The 18,856-nt window shown below is 43.2% G+C and overlaps 1 protein-coding gene across 2 annotated transcripts in view; it reads left to right on the forward strand.

Moving 5' to 3' along the window:
• The window catches only part of xpr1a (xenotropic and polytropic retrovirus receptor 1a), a 72,194-nt gene extending 54,020 nt beyond the window's left edge, over positions 1-18,174 (forward strand). Inside the window, exons 4-15 of one of the 2 annotated variants that reach the window (XM_071516976.1) lie at positions 2,161-2,381; positions 2,893-3,042; positions 3,245-3,328; positions 4,141-4,222; positions 4,460-4,647; positions 4,902-5,081; positions 7,723-7,891; positions 8,599-8,793; positions 16,672-16,838; positions 16,923-17,062; positions 17,419-17,643; positions 18,117-18,174. In XM_071516976.1, coding sequence (XP_071373077.1) covers positions 2,161-2,381; positions 2,893-3,042; positions 3,245-3,328; positions 4,141-4,222; positions 4,460-4,647; positions 4,902-5,081; positions 7,723-7,891; positions 8,599-8,793; positions 16,672-16,838; positions 16,923-17,062; positions 17,419-17,643; positions 18,117-18,174 — 1,859 coding nt within the window. The remainder of the gene's footprint in view (positions 1-2,160; positions 2,382-2,892; positions 3,043-3,244; positions 3,329-4,140; positions 4,223-4,459; positions 4,648-4,901; positions 5,082-7,722; positions 7,892-8,598; positions 8,794-16,671; positions 16,839-16,922; positions 17,063-17,418; positions 17,644-18,116) is intronic. The other variant, XM_071516977.1, reaches the window with a different exon arrangement.
• Positions 18,175-18,856: the final 682 nt, after the last annotated feature.

Here is an 18,856-nt window from a genome sequence, read left to right on the forward strand (position 1 = left end):
AATCATTCTGCTGCAGTGTGCTGAAAGTAACTCTGTTGGACAACACTTTTATCTTCATTGGTTCAACACACAACAAACTGTTATGGAAACAGTTATGGAACCTTTTACCTAAAGTTTAGCAGACTCATTTTAACAGAAATACCTTGTCACCTTGGTCTGTTCCTGGGAAAGCTGTGGGACGACAAAAAGCTCTTAACATTTCTCTGCTAAACCCACACCAGTGGAAATCTAAACCACCAACACCTGTATGTCAAAACATCCGCTTATTTATGGTTCATTTAACCTCCCACAGATGAACAATTTGAGGTCGTTCATCCAGACGGATGGGGATTAAACCAGAAGGATCAAACCTTCCTCCCCATGGCGAATTGTCATTGTAGTGGCCTTTTCACTCCCAGACCTCAGATTTAATCTAAGCCTACAACTGGCACACATTCGGGGTCTTGACTTTCTCATGCCTGCTGCTGTTGTCATGTGTCCATCCAAGCAATGTTATGACAGGCTGTGCTGGTGCTCACACAGGAATTACTCTAATTTTAGACTTCAAAGAGGTGCTGCGATTGTGGCATTACTATGAAGCAGGTAGTGAGATATCTGGGGACCGTGTGTGGGTGTGTGTATGGGGTGTGTATGGGGTGTGTATGGAGTGTTTGTGTTCAAGCAGCAAAGTGTGAAAGTCACCGCTGAGTCCTCTGCACCTCTAGTGCGTCTTTTCTCAGGACAGAGGAATAGCTATTGGTTGGGTCTCAAATATCTCGACTTCCCCAGACGGAAAGACTGAGCGCTTAATGAAATCAGCAAGCTCTTAATTGGACTCTTCAAGCTCTTCATGCAACTGCAAGTCTGTAGTTTTACAGATTGGAGATTTTCCACAATTCAATGTGAAAGTGGCATGCTTAAGAGAAAATGAAGTTTATTAATACCAAATTGGAAAATGCCTTTCGATGCATTACTCATAACACAATACTATTAATTAGAGAAGACTAAATATTGTGCCCATTTTGTTTTTGCATTCAAATTGCATGATACCTCATTCCTACACTGAAGGGCAAGATCTCAATTCATGAGCAAAAACCTAAACAGAAGTCACACCTATGTAGGGTGGATGGAGTTGAACAGTAAAGATGCATGCTTCATTTCATAGGTCAGTGGCTGAACCTGGGATGAAAACCCCAGGTTTAAAAAAATAAAATATAATCAAGTTGAGAGTTAGTTGAGCGGAGAGAACAGGGTGGAGGATGAGGGCTGCTCTCTGGCAGAGAGGTGGGAGGATATACAAGGGAAGTTCACCAGGGAGAGAATAATGAAATGCAGGCAACTGTCCAGATCCTGTCAGATTCTCTCTCTCTCTCTCTCTCTCTCTCTCTCTCTCTCTCTCTCTCTCTCTCACACTCTGTGGGTAGGCTATATTAACCTATCTCTGACCCAGATAATGGGTTCTTCATTAGGCAGCGTTTACATGTCTGCTCTACCTAATATTCTCCATCCTACTGCTTTCTGGAACTGACAGAAAGGAGAGGAGAGGTCTTATAACTGAATGGTTGAGTCAGTTGACACCTTTTCTATACTTGCTTTGAATGGAAATCTGTCCTCTGCCAACAGAGACAAACTGCAGGATAGAGTTAAGTTGGCCGGTAAGATCACTCGTGTCAAGCTGAAGCAGCTACCTGACATCTTTGACCATACTGGAATTTGAGTTTCTTCCCTCTGGCATAATGTTTAGACTGCCAAAGGGCAAGTCTAACAGAGTGAGGAACTCTTATTTCCCATGCCATTAAATAGCTTGACTCCGGTTAATGTATTTTTAATAGGATAGTCAGGAGTCCAGTGTTAGTGCTGTTTATTTTAATGCTGTTCTACGGATGGATGGGGATGTTCTTAATTCATGACTCCCGTTTCTTGAGCTATGTTTTATGTACTTTTGTTTATTTATGATTTCATGCACCTGGCTGCACAAAGAATTTCCCCCCTGGGACAATAAAGTTGAGTTAAACTGAACTGAATTGAATTGTGGTTGTGCTAGGCAGCTCCCAGGTGTGGATGTGTGTATAAATGTATGAATGTGAAGCAGGGCTGAGTGTAAAACCCCTCCCTCAATAATAAAGGTTACAAAAAACCTAATACCTCTTCTTTGTCTTCGTCTCATCTTCCCATCTGTAGAAAAGCTTGCTGAAGCCCAGAGGCGTTTCGCCACGCTGCAGAATGAGCTGCAGTCTTCCCTGGACGCTCAGCGCGAGAGCAACGCTCCGCCCGGCCTGCGCAAACGCAAGACGGTGTTCCACCTGTCGCAGGAGGAGCGCTGCAAACACCGCAACATCAAGGACCTGCAGCTGGCCTTCAGCGAGTTCTACCTCAGCCTCATCCTGCTCCAGAACTACCAGGTTTCAATACACACACACACACACACACACACATGCCTGCACACACAACTGCTTACATATACTGTACATACACTGTTAAAATAAAAAAGTTATTCCGCGAAGCTTTAAGGGGAGAAAAGAAACCTTTAAAGTGATAATCTGAGACATCTGTGATGTATTTTACGTTTCCGGCAGCAGCAATAGCGGTTTGTTAGGAGTACACAGAAGAAGTGGGCAGTTAGCATGAGCAGCGATAGCCATGACGGCTGACCAGAGAAAGAAAAGAGCGCCACCTACAGGAACTCAAACTTCAACAGAAAATCCAATGAAAAAGACATGCAAAAGCAACCAGAAAACAAACCCTAACCCAAAAACAAAGATCTTGCAGATTTCCATTTAAGGATCCCTTAAGTTATCTCTTCTGGGTTAGGGTTTCAGCTCCCCTGACCTCCAGCAGTCTAACCATTTACTCAATCTGTTTGTCTGTTGTGGCTGTGTCATTTCTGAGCCGTTTCCTCTTTACTATCCACAGAACCTGAACTTCACTGGTTTCCGTAAGATCCTGAAGAAGCATGACAAGATCCTGGACACTCCTCGCGGGGCCGACTGGCGTGTGGCTCACGTGGAGGTGGCACCTTTCTACACCTGCAAGAAGATCACACAGCTCATCTCTGAAACAGAGGTGCACACACACACCCACACACCCATACACACACACACACACACACACACACACTGCAGTACGTAGACATTGGCAGGAAACAAAACACATGCATAAACCCGCACACCAAGTACACACTCGTTACCGACAGTGTTCTGACTATCTAATGTGTGTGTGTGTGTGTGTGCGTGTGTGCGTGTGTGTGTGTGTGTGTGTTCCCCAGGCCCTGGTGACCGCAGAGCTGGAGGGAGGAGATCGTCAGAGGGCCATGAAGAGGCTGAGAGTTCCTCCACTGGGGGCAGCACAGGTCAGAGCTACTGCTGGTCACACTGGTACCCAGTAAGAACAGCATGACTCCCCACCTCTGGTTTTTGCACTATTACCTCTCTATTAAGCCAATGGCTCTCAACCTCTTTGGTTCATGACCCCTTAAAACAAAGTGATGCCTACTCACAAAGAGGGTGGGGGGCAGGAAAGGGGTTGGATGAATGTAGATTAAAAACAAAAAGGTGAGACAGATGACATGAGAGAGTGGAAGAGGGGAATTGAGAGAGGGAGAAAAAAGAGAGAGAGAGAGAGAGAGACTACTCTTCCCTTCAGTATTGATTTTATAAGTGCCTTTCCATTGCTGAACAGACAGGATATACTTCAGAAATGAAAGAGGCCAGTGGCGCTTTACATCCCCTATGTTATATACACTGTTATTACTGCATTAATTACTGTCATGTCTAACCTGAATTGTGCGAGGTAAATATTGACGTGTCCATTTCCCCTCTAGGCATGTCTATAAGCTAATGTATTCAAACAGATAAAAAGAGCCTGAGTGATTTAATATGGAGACACACTACATGTAGTTATGTGAAATTTTATGTTAGCTGAGGTTGAGAAAGGATTCATCACAACTTAATTGCTTGGATAGACTTCAAAAAAGGAGCTTAATCTATAAAGAAAAGACCCTGCTTTTTTACTATCGACAATTTCGACTGTAAACCCGACTACATGAGAAGAATCTATATGGATGATATATGTGTGACAATTTGCATTGATGCAATGTTGAGGTGACTGTAGTTTGATGTTATCCTAAATTTCCTCTTCTCTTTTCCTCTCTGCCTGGTTCAGCCTGCTTTGGCCTGGACAACCTTCCGTGTGGGTCTCTACTGCGGCGTCTTTATCGTCCTCGCCATCTCCTTCATTCTCACTGGTACGTCACAATAAACATTCATATTCATACATTTTTCCTATCCTGGTGAATGCTGAACAATGTGCGATGGGATGTTGTTTTCTGGTAGATTTGTTCAAGGCACAGTAAATTGTTGTTTTCCTCAGACAGTTAAACATTTCATATTTTGTGCTAAAAAAGGGGGATGTTATCTTCCTCCAACCCCCACCCACCTTCTCTAATCATCCTGTGTACGACTCTGTGTACTTGTTGTTTCAGGTGTTGTGTTCATCCGCTACGAGAACATGTGGCCTCTGGTGCGGATCTACCGGGGCGGTTTCCTGTTGATCCAGTTCCTCTTCCTATTGGGCATCAACACCTACGGATGGAGGCAGGCCGGAGTCAACCATGTCCTCATCTTCGAGATCAACCCCCGAAACAACCTCTCACACCAACACCTGTTTGAGGCAAGAGCATTAAACATTTCAAAACCCTGCATCTTCAGAAAGTAAACCTTTTCTGGAATAAAGAAAAACAATCGTAATTTAAGATTGACAACCCTGCATTTTGAGACGTTTCATTCAACAACAACAATGTATACTTAAAGTCCATCAGGTTTTATTTATGCTATAGAATTACAAAATACATAGAAATCAATACTAATTTATTCATTCTAATGTGACACCATGCCAATCTGTTTCCTCCCCCATCTCTGCTGCAGATTGCTGGTTTCCTGGGTGTGCTGTGGTGTATGAGCATCATGTCCTGTCTCTACTCGGACTACACCTACCTGCCCATGCAGATCAACCCTCTCATCCTGTACGGCTTCATGCTGCTCTTCCTCATCAACCCCTTCAAGACCTGCTACTACAAGTCTCGCTTCTGGCTCCTCAAGCTGCTGGTCAGTCCACTCATTTATTGCACAAGCATGATGTGTTTGGAGCAGTTTATTCAAATTAATCAAAACTAGCTGCTTGTGAGTCCATGTGAGTTTTGTTTACAAGCCCTGCTTTGCTTGTGCCTGGGCAGTGTGAACCTAAACCAGCCAAAAATGTGAAAAAGTAAAATTTTCCACTATGGTTTGGATCAAAGAAAATGAACTGTAGGTGTGCTCGCCCCCTTCGTTATGAGTTTGTGTGAGTTTAGTTATATGTCTCTTTTACAGCTGTGTATTTTGCTGCCATATTATGCTGCTGACACACATTAAATATGTGCTGCAAGTGTGTGTGTGTATGTGTGTGTGCGTGGAGGTGCTTGTTTGTGTGTGTGTGTGTGTGTGTGTGTGTGTGTGTGTGTGTGTGTGTGTCCGTGTCTCATGTATTTGCATGCGTGTACAATATCAGATATCTATGTCAGATCTCGTGTTTACGAAGCCCGCCTCTGTTGTTCTGTTCTTTGTCTAAGCTGCTAGGGGGCTGGAGGAGAGAGAGAGAGAGAGGGTGTGTGTGTGTGTGTGTGTGTGTGTGTGTGTGTGTGTGTGTGGAGGGGGGGTGTTGTAGTGAGACAGAGGGCAGAGGGTTGAGGGATAATAGAATGCAGCTTGGTCCCAGGAGAGGTGGCGGCTGTGACTGTGCAATCATTACAGGCATAGATCTATCAGTATGCTGCCGCCCTGAGCTCCTCACTTCCTCCTCCTCCTCCTCCTCCTCCTCTCCTTAGACTTTAGCCCTCCTCCCTCCCAATTCCCCAGAAGCAGCAGCAGCAGCATCCCCCTCAGCTCTCCCTCCTCCTACTCCTGTCCTTTCCTTCACAGCTCCCCACAGTCCTCAGCAGCACTCACCCAGCTCTCCTCCGCTGATGTGGCTCCCTAATCAGCCTCAGCCTTGATTGCGGCTGACTTGAACAACCACAACCGCCTACACATACCAGAATTAGACTGGATATTAACCATTGTTATTTTGTAATTTTTTCTTCATTTTGGAAAATCAAGAATTTACATAATTTACTTAACAATTTACTTAACTTTCAATCTTTTTCCTACAGAAATGGGGATTATCAAATAATAATCACAGTTGTATCCTTGTATGTATGCTTCCTCCTCCTTTTTGTCCTGTATAGAAACATAGAGATATTCAGACACATGTCGGAGGGGTTTTCCCTCTCTACATCCTCTCCTTCCAATTCCTGTGGCATAGTTCTCCCCTTTCCCCTTTTCCATACACTCCTCTTTTCCCGTTAAGTAATAGCAACTTGTACCGAAATATTGCCGTTGTGGATAATGAACAAAATGATGTAAACATAACTACATTTATATCTTATTATTATCTGAAACAGTGGGGTGCTGTAGGATATTTACCATTTTTCATTTATGTCTCATTGGAATTTGCTGGTTCCATCATAACCAATGAGTAATTACGGATATTTCAGGACAGATTGCAGTGGGGTAATGGAACAAACAATTTGTTATATTTAACTAACATTACTCAAACATGTATCCGGGCCAGGTGTGTTAGTTCCCTACGACTGCAAACACCAGACAAAGATCTCATCTAGGGGCAAACTGCACAGGCAGCACCTAGATTAGCTGTAGTGTTTGCTCTAGAAATGAAAACCTCGCCACAGCGCGGCAGCAGGCTTAGCCTTGAGACATCTATATAGAGCGGATATGGGTGAGATGACCAGTGGATCAATACAGACTTTGATTGACAGGTGAAAAGAAATATGTAATGACCTGATATGTGTAAAAAAAAAAAAAAAAAAAAAAAAAAAGATCAATGTTCTTTGACATTTGCAGCTGAAGGTGTGTGTGTGTGTGGAGTTCGGGTGTGTACATGGAGAGGGAGAAAGAGGGACGCAGTAGCCCCTGAATGTCAGATTTGGCCTGAAGGCAGGAGGGGGGCAAATGGAAAGAGCAGGGAGGGGTTGTATCATTTTACAGAGCCTGGTCAATAACCAAGCTCCTGCCGCAGTCACTTCCCAAATAACATGCCCATAGACGCCAAGGCAGGCCACAAAACACAGCTAGGCTGGTGCGTGTGCTTGTCGTGTATGCCAGTGAATAGTGACAAACACACACACACACACACACACACACACACACACAGAGACACAGACAAAAAGCGTGAGTCATTCGGGTGTCCTGTGGCGTGGTGATAAGGCAGTCTTGAGGCTCTATCCCTTTGTGTGTTACAGATCATTAATAGAGGTTGTTTCCTGCATCGTCCTCCTCCGCTGAAAGTACTGTGAAGATTACACACTAATTAACTGTTTTCTAATTCACTGCCGTCTTGTTGAAGCCATGTGTGAATACACCATAACATCCGAGTTTAAACTGGTAGCACACCTCTGCAGTGCTGGAGTGTTATGAGACATCGCTACAAGATGCCTTCTTAAATGCTCTATACATTTCTTTCACTAGGGGAAATATGTTTCTTCAGTTGCCTTAATAGACTCTTCCCAGCTGACATAAAACAATATGTGAAGGTGCATGTTGGACATCTTGAGATTAGAATGGATGTAACTACAAAATAAAAGCTTAACCCTAACCAATCACTGCTCTCCCTTTTTCCACTTTCTTCCTTCCCTCTCTTCCCTGCGTCCAGTTTCGTGTTTTCACAGCTCCATTTCACCGGGTGGAGTTCGCAGACTTCTGGCTGGCTGATCAGCTCAACTCTCTGGTGATCGTTCTGATGGATCTGGAGTATCTCATCTGCTTCTACATCTTCGAACTGCAGTGGAGCAACAGCAAGGGCCTGCTGCCCAGCTTCAAAGGTGAGACTTAATCCCGCAGTCAGAATGGCTTCACCTTAAACTCCATGTCCTCTGCACCTCTGTCTGTGCCCCAGTTTTCTCTGGGGAACAGAAGTTAATTGCCCTTGCAAATAACACTTTAACACTGTAAAAAAAAAACAAAAAAACACCTACTGGCGATGAACCTTGCATTTCCAGCTACAAATCTTCAAATCTGCAAATCAGTGGTTGTGAAAGTGACGGACTAAGTTGACAGCGTGCCAGACGGAGTTGGATAGTTCAGTTGTCCTGTCAGGAAGTGTGATGTGAATAAGCTTTTAATTGCTCTCCACTGCCTCCACTCCACCAAACAGTTAGACCTCTGCCTCCACACAGCCAATTAACACGGAGCTAATGGAACGGAAATGTTTGGTCATGCAGAGGTCGCCATGTGACTCTCATAATGATGAGCTATCCAGTGTGAAGGCGCATGTAGGGAAGGAGTCAGCATGGGGAAAAGGGAGGGAAAATGGATAAGAGAAAGAATAATAAGAGAATAATATACAATAGTTAAAGGAATTATTGAGCTATATTCCCTGTCTGCTCTGAACAGCAGTTTCTGTAAAGCTTTTTGTCTGACCATAAGTCTAAGTAGTTTATTGAACGTTCTTGAACATTCATGAACCCTCAATTTGTTCTATTCTATTCTATTCTGTTCTATTCTGTTCTATTCTGCTCCACTCCTCCAGATGACTACGTGTGCCACAGCTACTCGTACGGAGTGCGGGCCATCATCCAGTGTCTGCCCGCCTGGTTCCGCTTCGTCCAGTGCCTGAGGCGTTACCGTGACACCAAGAGGGCCTTCCCTCACCTGGTGAATGCTGGGAAATATTCAACAACTTTCTTTGTCGTCACCTTCTCGGCGCTCTACGCTACGCACAGAGGTAGGAGACACAAAAACATAATGTATGTGAAGTATAAAAAAAAGAAAAGATCGCTGTGTGCTCAAATTAGATCAGGTATATTACCTCTTCATGTTGAAACTGGGTGCTTTTTGGTCAAAGAGAATAGACTCCATTTATATATGTTATTTAAATTATTTAAGTTACTGAGGATGAAATCCATTTTATGTTGTATTGTCCTTTTTATTATACACAGAGAAAGGCTTTGTTCAGTAAGATAAAAGGGGCATTGATTTTTGTCTATGGAGGATCCTGAAAAACTTTTTGAAAAAAGTTTTGAAAATGAAACATTTTTAGTTGCAGATTATATAGAGAAGGTATGGGAAATGCAGAAAAAGGCATTGTTTAAGTGAAAAGAGTATTTTTTATTTTGTATTGCCTTGCTCCTTGTATATTCATAGATATGATCCACACAAAACAGTGTTACGTAAGTTGTACCTTGTGTTTATGTTTGCAAAACACTGTGTCATGTAATCTCATGTGAGATGGGCCATTAATTTGGCATGACACAAAAGTAAAATTTCATTCATTCATTCATTCATACTCACACACACACACACACACACACACACACACACACACACACATCTCTTCTATGTCTCGTGTACCTGAAGCATTTGGGCTTAGCAGAGCTTTAGCTGCTCAGTGCTATGTATGTCCATGATAAATTCAGGATATTGAATGATTTTCCAAATGTGAAGAGATGTTCGCTGTCCAATCCTATGTACAGTAATTCATTCATGCATCTCCAGTCCATTGCTAAGCTGCAAGATCCAACCCTGGATCACAGAGAAACCCAAAAGGGAAAAGAGTTAGGCTATCTGTATCTGCAGTCTGCAAACTAACGTAATGCTCTTGTGTTGTTGTGTTAGAGGAGCCTGTCAAACAGAATCCACAGGCTCACAAACATGTGTGGGCTCTTGGACGCAGAAAGCAGAGGTGACCTTGAGTGCAAATGCTAGCAGTTGGCCTTGGTTTTCATTGCTCGTCGTTGCCTAGAGCTTTATAATGGAAATGGAAAGGTTAGTCAAACACAGTCAGGGATAAACAAGGTTCTGTTCTCACAATATGAAACTGATGGCGTTCAATATGAGGGCCGGGGAGAGAGGGCAAGGAGAGAGAGAACGAGGCGAGTGAAATAGAGAAATGGAAAAATAGAGCGTAAACAGAGAAGATGGAGAAGAGAGATGAACAGAGGAAAGGAGAGAGTGGTTGTCATTAAAAGTCAAGTCACTCTCCCTCAGACAGCTTCACAATTAGCCTGCAATTATTCAGATTCAGAAGCCTTATCACAAAGGAGTGCATGTACAAAGAAGCAGCACCCAGGCAATAAAAACGTCCCTTCAACACGCAGCCTTTGTGCCTCGGTCCTCCGTCGTAGTTTCACAGATATTTGTCCACGCACATCATTTCAAAGCAGCTTTTTCTACCAGTCATACTTTTAAACGCTTTTCAGATGCTGGTTTATATATTTATTTACCGGCAAATGCCAGCTATGAAACTTCATCTCAACCTTTCAGACCGTTAAATGTTATTTCCCAGCTTGACTTTATTCCTTTCCGATATATTTAAATCAATATCAGCTCACTAAGCTGACCGCCAGCGAGCTGATATTGAATGAACCAGTAAGCCAGGAAGAGGGAGGAAGAAAGACAGATAGATATACAGACAGACAGACAGACAGACAGACAGATTCGGGTTTTTTTCTTTCCCAGCTTGTTAGGAAAGGCGTCCATTAAACCACATCCTCCTTCCAGAGTGGGTTCCTCTGGTCTGAAGCCTGTGTAGACCCTCAGCTAATGGCCTCTCTTCATCTGTTATTCCGTATGAAGCCGTCTTTTATCCCACATGGTAATGGAGAGGCAGAGACGGAACGCTGTTTAAGTGAGGAAGGAGGGTGGGAAGACAGACACATGCACACACACACACACACACACACACTACCAGATCCTACTTAACCCCAAATCTCCACTTCACTGGATTGGATAGTCAAACTAGTGTTGAGGAAATTGCCTGTTCTGAAGACGTTTGAAGTATTCTCTGTAGAAATTATTGTTGTTTTACATTTTCAAGCATCAGCCTTTGATGAATGGATGATATGGGCACCGCAGTATGTCAGCTTATCCTGCTGCCAAATATGGAAATGATGTATAAATAGCCTTAAGAGCCACAAAGTTTGGGTATCAGTTTACAACAGTCCACAAAGTACAAGTATGACGAATCCCCTTTCCTTTGATTTATGGATAGGTTGACAGTCTTAGTGTTGGTGTAGACAGAAAATAGTGCTGCAGTTTAAAGCCCAGTGGCCAGTCTGCCCACGTTACCCAACATCTGTCGGGAAAGGCAGCAGAGAGCAGCAGTGTGTCGTCATGTTCGCACCGCTGGGCCCAGCTGTAATAGGTGGAGGGAGTGTCAGTGCATATCTGGCAGAGCTCCCAGTGTCTGTCTGTGGATGTGTCACCCTCATTGCTAACCCAGTCACAGCTCTGACCGTTTCTGTGTGACCTCACTGCTCCTTCCTGGAATAGCACACGTTTAGCTCCGGGAATCTGTAAAGCGAAATGCATAAACCATAATGCACCGATGTAAGTCAGGGGTTTGTCAGGATAGGAGTGAGTGGTTTTCTGGTTAACAATTGGTACGACCGGTTTAATTTAGCGGTTCCATTTGAATATCAGACAGACTTTAGTTACCTATTAAAGATCAATAAGTGCAATGATTTCAACTCAGTCAGGAAAAGTTTGATGTTGATTTCTAACATAATGAACATCATATCCAGCGTTGGAACTTAGGCACCCAGCAACAATGGAGGCACAAAGATAGTTGGCTGGCTATTGTCTGACAGACTATGGGACACCTAATTAAGTATGCATACTGTCAACCAATCAGAACATTCATTAAAGCCTGGGTGTAGGTGACATCATTTACACAAGACAGTAGATTGGAATTCTAAATCTGTTTGATTCTGTTGACAACCAGAGGGAAATGGATGTTAGTCAAATTTACACAATGCTGACAGCTATAATAATTTGGATAACTTTACATTAACAAGTCATTTGTTAAATTATACCATGAAATTGAGAAATGCAATTCTCATTGCACTGGACCTTTAATTTATGAGGAATAATCTTTCCTCAGGTGTACATGGGTCCCAAGCCGGTGCTGTGTTGTTCTGGGGTTTGAGGTTTGATCATTTTGAATGTGGTGCAGCACAGAGAGCAGAATTTTACCCTCAGTGCTGTGAATAACTGATTGGACGCTGTTGTGAAACTCTAATCCCAGCAGATGTTCAGAGGCCTGTAACTAGAGAGATGATGGAGGATTTCCTGGTTTAGGCACAGTTCCCAAACCCTGTAAGATACGGGGCCTGACAGCAAAGCAGATACTTTATTCTGGATCAATACAGGCTCAGCTTTATGTACAATGGCTTGACTCTAACTGCTGTTTTAGATGCAGGGGACTTTTAGGCCTAATGCTAATTTAAACCCAGAGGAATTCTTTCATGGACAGGCAGAGCCAGGGGGAATGGGAAGTTGCATTCATGTAGACAAGAATAGTGCAAGCTTCTGATGGACAGAAAATATGTGGATGGAGGGAAACACATATAAACATGTACGAGTTCAGGTACAAACACTCACACGCCAATATATATTTACTCATGTAATAAATGAGACAACATGAATGAGACAAAAATGCAGAGGAGCTAGTCAAGGCAAGACATGGATATTCTTAAAAATATCCCTTTGTCTGAGGGAAACACAGATGTTGAATTGTATCTGTCTGCTGGCTGTGAGATCAACGTCAAAAACACCTAAAGCCAACTGTGGAATAAAGGGGAATATTAGTCCTGCTGGTCCCAGCGAGAGGTCGACTATAGTGCAGAGGAAAAAAAATGAATAAAGTGAAACTGCAGTGAGGGATCAGTAAATTCAGAACTGATAGAGCGCTGAGGGGGAGATAAAGATGAATGATCAGAGGAGATGGAAGATGGAGGGAGGAAAGAAGCTAAATAGAGAAAACAAGAGTGGATCAGCAGGAAGTAAGGAAGATCGACATGAAAGGGATTATGATTCATTGAAGAGAGTTAAATAGATATAAGAATATGACAGTATAAATGGAGAGAAAGAGAGAGGCAGGGGGGAAGAGGAGAGGAGAGGAGAGGAGAGAAGAGGAGAGGAGAGGTGTAATTACCAGCCTGGGGCTGAACACATGTCTGCTGGACACTGCTAGAATAGAGATGAGCCCAGAGCTGACAGCTTTTATAACTTCATTTCATGTACTGGACCACTCATTATCAGGTTAGAAATTGCAATGCACATAGACACACACACACACACACGTTGATCCTACTTACACTTGTGGATGTGCACACACACACACACACACACACACACACACACACACACACACACACACACACACACACACACACACACACACTTTAACTGATGTAGATAAAAGACATTGCTCTCAGTCAAATATTTCTCTGCTGCCTGAACTCTAATTCACCCCTGCTAAGGCCATACTCACTCCTGCTACTACTAATATATTCACATGTGGAGTTAGATACAGCCGGAGTTAAGCATCTAATAAAGGTGCATTGACTTTGATCAATAACCTTTGTGCGTATAGCAACAATATCTTTGGATATGCTGAAGATGGATCTGTCTGATTGGATACTGTTAGAACGAATGCAGCTGGTTGGATGAGGTTTCCCTGCAGGTGAGGGATTCTTAATTACCTGGTTAGCAGACAAGACAGCCGTGACAACAGATAAGAAATCAGCCTAATAGCAGGGACTGATTGTTCTTCCTGTGTGCTTGTTTTCCTCAGTGGAAGTGGGCCTGTTGCACAAATGAGCCTGTCCCTGCTGGAGCCCTCTGTCTTTAATAGAGTTTAACCTCTTGAGTTCCTGTGGACAGCAATAGCGCCTGTGTGTGTGTGTGTGTGTGCATGTCTGTGTGACAGACTAGCCACTGAGTGTGTGTGACAGGAGCCAGCGACCACTGTTAGCCCCTATTGAGCTTCAGATCAATGGCCATCTAACCACGCTAACCCTTACAATGGCCCTCGTGGCTAGCCAGCCTCATGGAAAGACATCAGCTTTAACAGAACCTGAAGGGTTAAATACCTCACCATGGCTGAACACTTTACCAAGCCTGGAAAACCACAGCAGTGGGTATTCTCCCGTGAAAAGAGTGTATCGTCCAGGACTAAGTGTAATCTATGGCTGGGAAACCTCCCTGTGGCCTCTGTATAACTAATATAGCATAGGGACTACTTCCATCCCATCTCTCAACTGAAGAGGCAAAGAGCACAATAGACACAGCAGTTAACAGAGCAGAGGGACCACAGCAGTAACTCTCTGTTAAAAATGCCCCTGCTCCGCTCCCTGGCGTCTCCTTGGCTGCTAGTAGGAAAAGGCAGTGAGCATGATGGATGGAAACTAGCCCTGTCTCTGTCTGCTGGCCGCTGTCTGTGTCTGTGTGAGTCACTGTAGACTATAGGTGGTAAATCAGTATCTTGCCAGGAATACGCAAAGCACATGCACATACAGGCACTACTAAGCATGGCTGATGAGTTACTTTAATAAGTGAAAATTATCTTAGCGATTGTTGAACACTTGCCAGGTGTGGATGCCTTTGCAAATCATGTATCTAATTACGAATGATACCTCACTACTATAACAACGCACACTTAGCAAGGCCTACTATGTTCATGTTACATCCTCAACAAAGGATTAAACCCACTTACAATGAAGAAGACCAACAAACAAAATGCAGAACCTAAATCAAACAGTCTAATGTTGTGGAATGACATGACTTACTTCAGGAAAGCTGAATGAACTTTGAATGAATCTTGTACAAGCTAGCAAAACACTTCCACAAGCAATTTGAATTATACAGAAATGTGAAATGGAAAAAGAAATTGCAATCCAATGCAACTGCAGTGAAAAATAGCCACAGCAGGAGCAATAACTTAAAGGTTACTACCACAGGCATTTCAGGCCTGTGCAGTTCAACAAGGACCTAATGAAAATACTACAGGCTCTTAGCAACAGCAGCACATGTGCAGTACATGCTTGCCCTTTTGGCAAGCATAAACATTTACTCAGTCACCAAAGTACAAAGTCTGTGTTTGTTTGGAGACTCTGCTGAGGGCTTGGAGCCAGAAGGACGTAACTATCTATATATCAAATACAAGCTCTTGAGGAGATCTGTTTAAGAATGACATTAATGGATTTCTGCCTGACCCGACTTTGTGTTGCTGGTGATGGTTTCTGTGATTAAATAATTTCCCTTCTGGGACTGTTAAAATACTACTACTACTACTACTGCTACTAATGCAAGGAAAATCTGATATATGGAATAATTTGGAATGAAATACAAAACCTACATATAGCCTTAACTGATCAATTTGGTTATTCATTGGAGCTAGAAGGGCATAAATCCACTTATACTCTTCTGGCTCCAGATAATGCAGGGAGTAAGTCCACTTATGCCCCATACGGCTCCAAATGCTGGTATACACTTCTAACATCCCTTAAATAGTCAAAATAACATTGTGTCAGGATATTCATCAAAGTTAGGTCCATTTTTATTTACATGTGTGGGGAGCAGAGCTCTGCCAAACACACTACCACAGCGTTGGGACACTGGGAGCAGAGTAGATAACCAATAATGCTGTATATGTTACATATTCTACAGGTTAATAAATCATGAATTCTCTTCAATGAATCACAGATAGAAGCCTCTTCATGGACCTTTGTGTTAGTCTCTCTGCAGCACCTGGCTAGCTGATCTGATGTGGATAGTTTTCTTCAGCACATTGCATGCTACTGTAGATTCCCACAAGCACTGGTGTCCTGTTGCTTTGTTGGTGGGTCACACAAGGTTAGGACACACACACACACATATGCACATGCAAGCACACAGACACTTTCATACACACAGACCCCGTGATTTTGTTGTTACCTCTGAAGGCCACACATACACACACAGACATACATACACACACACACACACACACACACACACACACATTCAAATGCCAGCATGTCAAAATACTGAGGAATGACAAGGTCAAATCTACATGACAGACCTGCACAGCTGCTAAACTAAGCGCATTTATTACAGTCAACTATCAATATTAATACCTCTCCTCAGAATGAAGAGGTAATAGTGCTTGATTTGATTCTCTTTATTATCCCCAAAAGGGAAATTACTGTTGTATGTTGTAATGCACATGTTGAATCCCCAAAAGAGTGTTCAGGGACGCTGCTTGCCCAGTGTAAATCCCTCTTTCCTCAGCTGCTCGCTTTCAGCTCCTTTAATTCAGTAAGTGACCAAGCTGATGACTGAGTGACATTCACTGTTCCAGCAGGTCCAGCAACACAACAATGATATTACAGTGATCAATATTACAGTAATGTACAGCAGGTAATTTGATGTCTGATCATGAGAGTGAAATATATGACATGTCGTTTATCCTATGTAAAAAACAATCTGGTGTAAAATGTGAGATTATGACATTAGTGTACAAATCTTAATGTAGACTTGATGGAAAGTGTGAATTTAACTGTCTGTGGAGATCTATGACATGCTGGAGAATATTAATGACAGGTGGGCTCCCTCTAGTGGTCAAGACATTGTGGCAAAAACAGCACTGAATGACTCAACTAGTGTACACACACAACAGGAAAGCAGCAGGTTTTCACTGTGAGCTATGAAATAAGGCTTCCTTTAAGAAAGTAATTTCCTTCTTCTCGAACAGATTTTCAAGTGAAATTGAAAGAAATAGTTTGAATGCAGCTAGTTGGCATCACGTGTTTGTGTGTGTGTGTGTGTGTGTGTGTTCCAGAGCAAGGACACACGGATGCCGACATGTTCTTCTACCTGCTGATCGTGTTCTCGGCCATCAGCTCCCTGTACACACTGATCTGGGATCTGCGCATGGACTGGGGTCTGTTTGACCGTGGAGCTGGGGAAAACACCTTCCTCAGAGAAGAGATTGTCTACCCACACAAGGTAAAGCGTGATGGAAATCCATATAAAAACACGCACACTCTCCCGCTAGACCCCTCCACTAACGGTTGTCTCTGCTGTGTCCAGGCGTACTACTACTGTGCCATCATAGAGGATGTGATCCTGCGTTTTGCCTGGACTATCCAGATCTCTCTGACCACCATGACCAGCATCCACTCTGTGAGCGACATCGTAGCCACTGTGCTGGCTCCCCTCGAGGTCTTCAGGTGGGTCTGGATAACATGCTCACCTTCACTCACACACATTCACTCACTCTCTCATAGTCTCTTTCTCCACACACTTCCATTCCTTCAGATACTGCCGCTGATAATTCCAGTTTTGGTGATTTTCATATTTTAACTTCAATTGAAGGATCACATGGTCCTCTGTCATTGATTACAGTGTTTTTTTTCCCCTCCGGACACATCAACCCCTCCCCTCCTCTCATCTTGGGGTGGAGTTGCACCAGTGGATCAGCTTCGACCCATACCTAAAATAACTCATTAGTGGGTTTTAATGCTAAATTTGAAACCTGGGAAATCACCTCAGAGCAACTTCACCCTTCTCTCCTCCCTCTCTGCAGGCGTTTTGTGTGGAACTTCTTCCGTCTGGAGAACGAACACCTGAATAACTGCGGTGAGTTCCGTGCTGTGAGGGATATCTCTGTGGCACCGCTCAACGCCGACGACCAGACGCTGCTGGAGCAGATGATGGACCACGAGGATGGAGTCCGGAACCGCTCGGGCAAGAAGACCTGGAAGAGGTCCTACAGCCTGTCGCTCCGACGCCCCCTGCTGTCCTCCTCACAGTAAGGAACCTACGTACATACCTACAGACATACATACCTTTTTATTTTAGGTTGATTTGTTCGCACAGTGATAAAACACAGCATGTAGAGGGGGAAAAAAGCAGAGTAGAAATGTAAAAAAAAAAGGGGTAGATAAAAACAAAGTATTAAACAATCAAAGAGCTGGAAGAGATTACACAGTTTGTCTCTGTGGTATGTATCTCTGTTTCCTTGAAGTAAAAGGCAATCCAGTATCTTTTATTACACAGCAGTACTTTCTTCTTGAGCTCCATGAGGACTCTAGATACGAGATACTATCAAACTAAACAACAGAAAAAGTGGATGACATCCTACACAGACTCTCCCTAATGTCTCAGATAGGCAGAAGTCGACTGGACAGGAATAGCAATATTTAACTTTTGAATTGATAACATTAAAGGAAAAAAAATCAATTTGTCAGATAATATATAATTTTTGTCAATTCTCCTTTCTAGATCCAAGAAGGATACAAAGGTGCTAATTGAAGACACGGATGATGAGGCCTTCAGCTGAGTCCAGAGCGTCACGTCAGCACACACATATACAGACACACACACACACACACGTTTGTATTACTATACTTATGAGGGCCTTCATTCACTCCCTAACCCCTAACCCTAACCTCAACCCTTACCCTAACCTAAACCTAATCCTTATTCTAATCCTATCCCTAAAACTCAGTCTTAACCCTAAAATAGCTCCTTAAAGAAATGAGAACCGGCTAAAATGGCCTCACTTTGGAGAATTTTCCCTCATCTTTCCATTCTTGTGAGGACATTTGGTCCTTGTAAGTATAGGAATGCACACACATACACACACACACACACACACACACACACTCACACACACACACACACACACACACACAGATATTACACACAGTATACACACACCACAATGCAGAAACATACACAAAGATAAACCTGGTGAAGCACAAGCATAGTATAGTATTGCTACGGTTGAGGAGACAGCTATAACACACAGCCATACAGACAGACAGACAGACAGACTTCAAGGGAAACCTACAGGATCAGGCTCACAGCTGGAAAGACAAGACCACACTGCCCTGGGATTTTCCTCAGTATTTTTCTCTTCTTTTTTAAACAGACTTTTGCGTTTGTGTTGTTTACTTTGAGATATTTGTACAATTCTTTCGATTTTTCTTTCCTTTTTTTCTCTGAATTTATTTTTGAAA

Source organism: Centroberyx affinis, unplaced genomic scaffold (genome assembly GCF_046629955.1).
Source record: "Centroberyx affinis isolate AG114_WGS23_722 - 3 ecotype Tasmania unplaced genomic scaffold, CSIRO-AGI_Caff_v1 ptg000440l_1, whole genome shotgun sequence".
NCBI lineage: Eukaryota > Metazoa > Chordata > Actinopteri > Beryciformes > Berycidae > Centroberyx > Centroberyx affinis.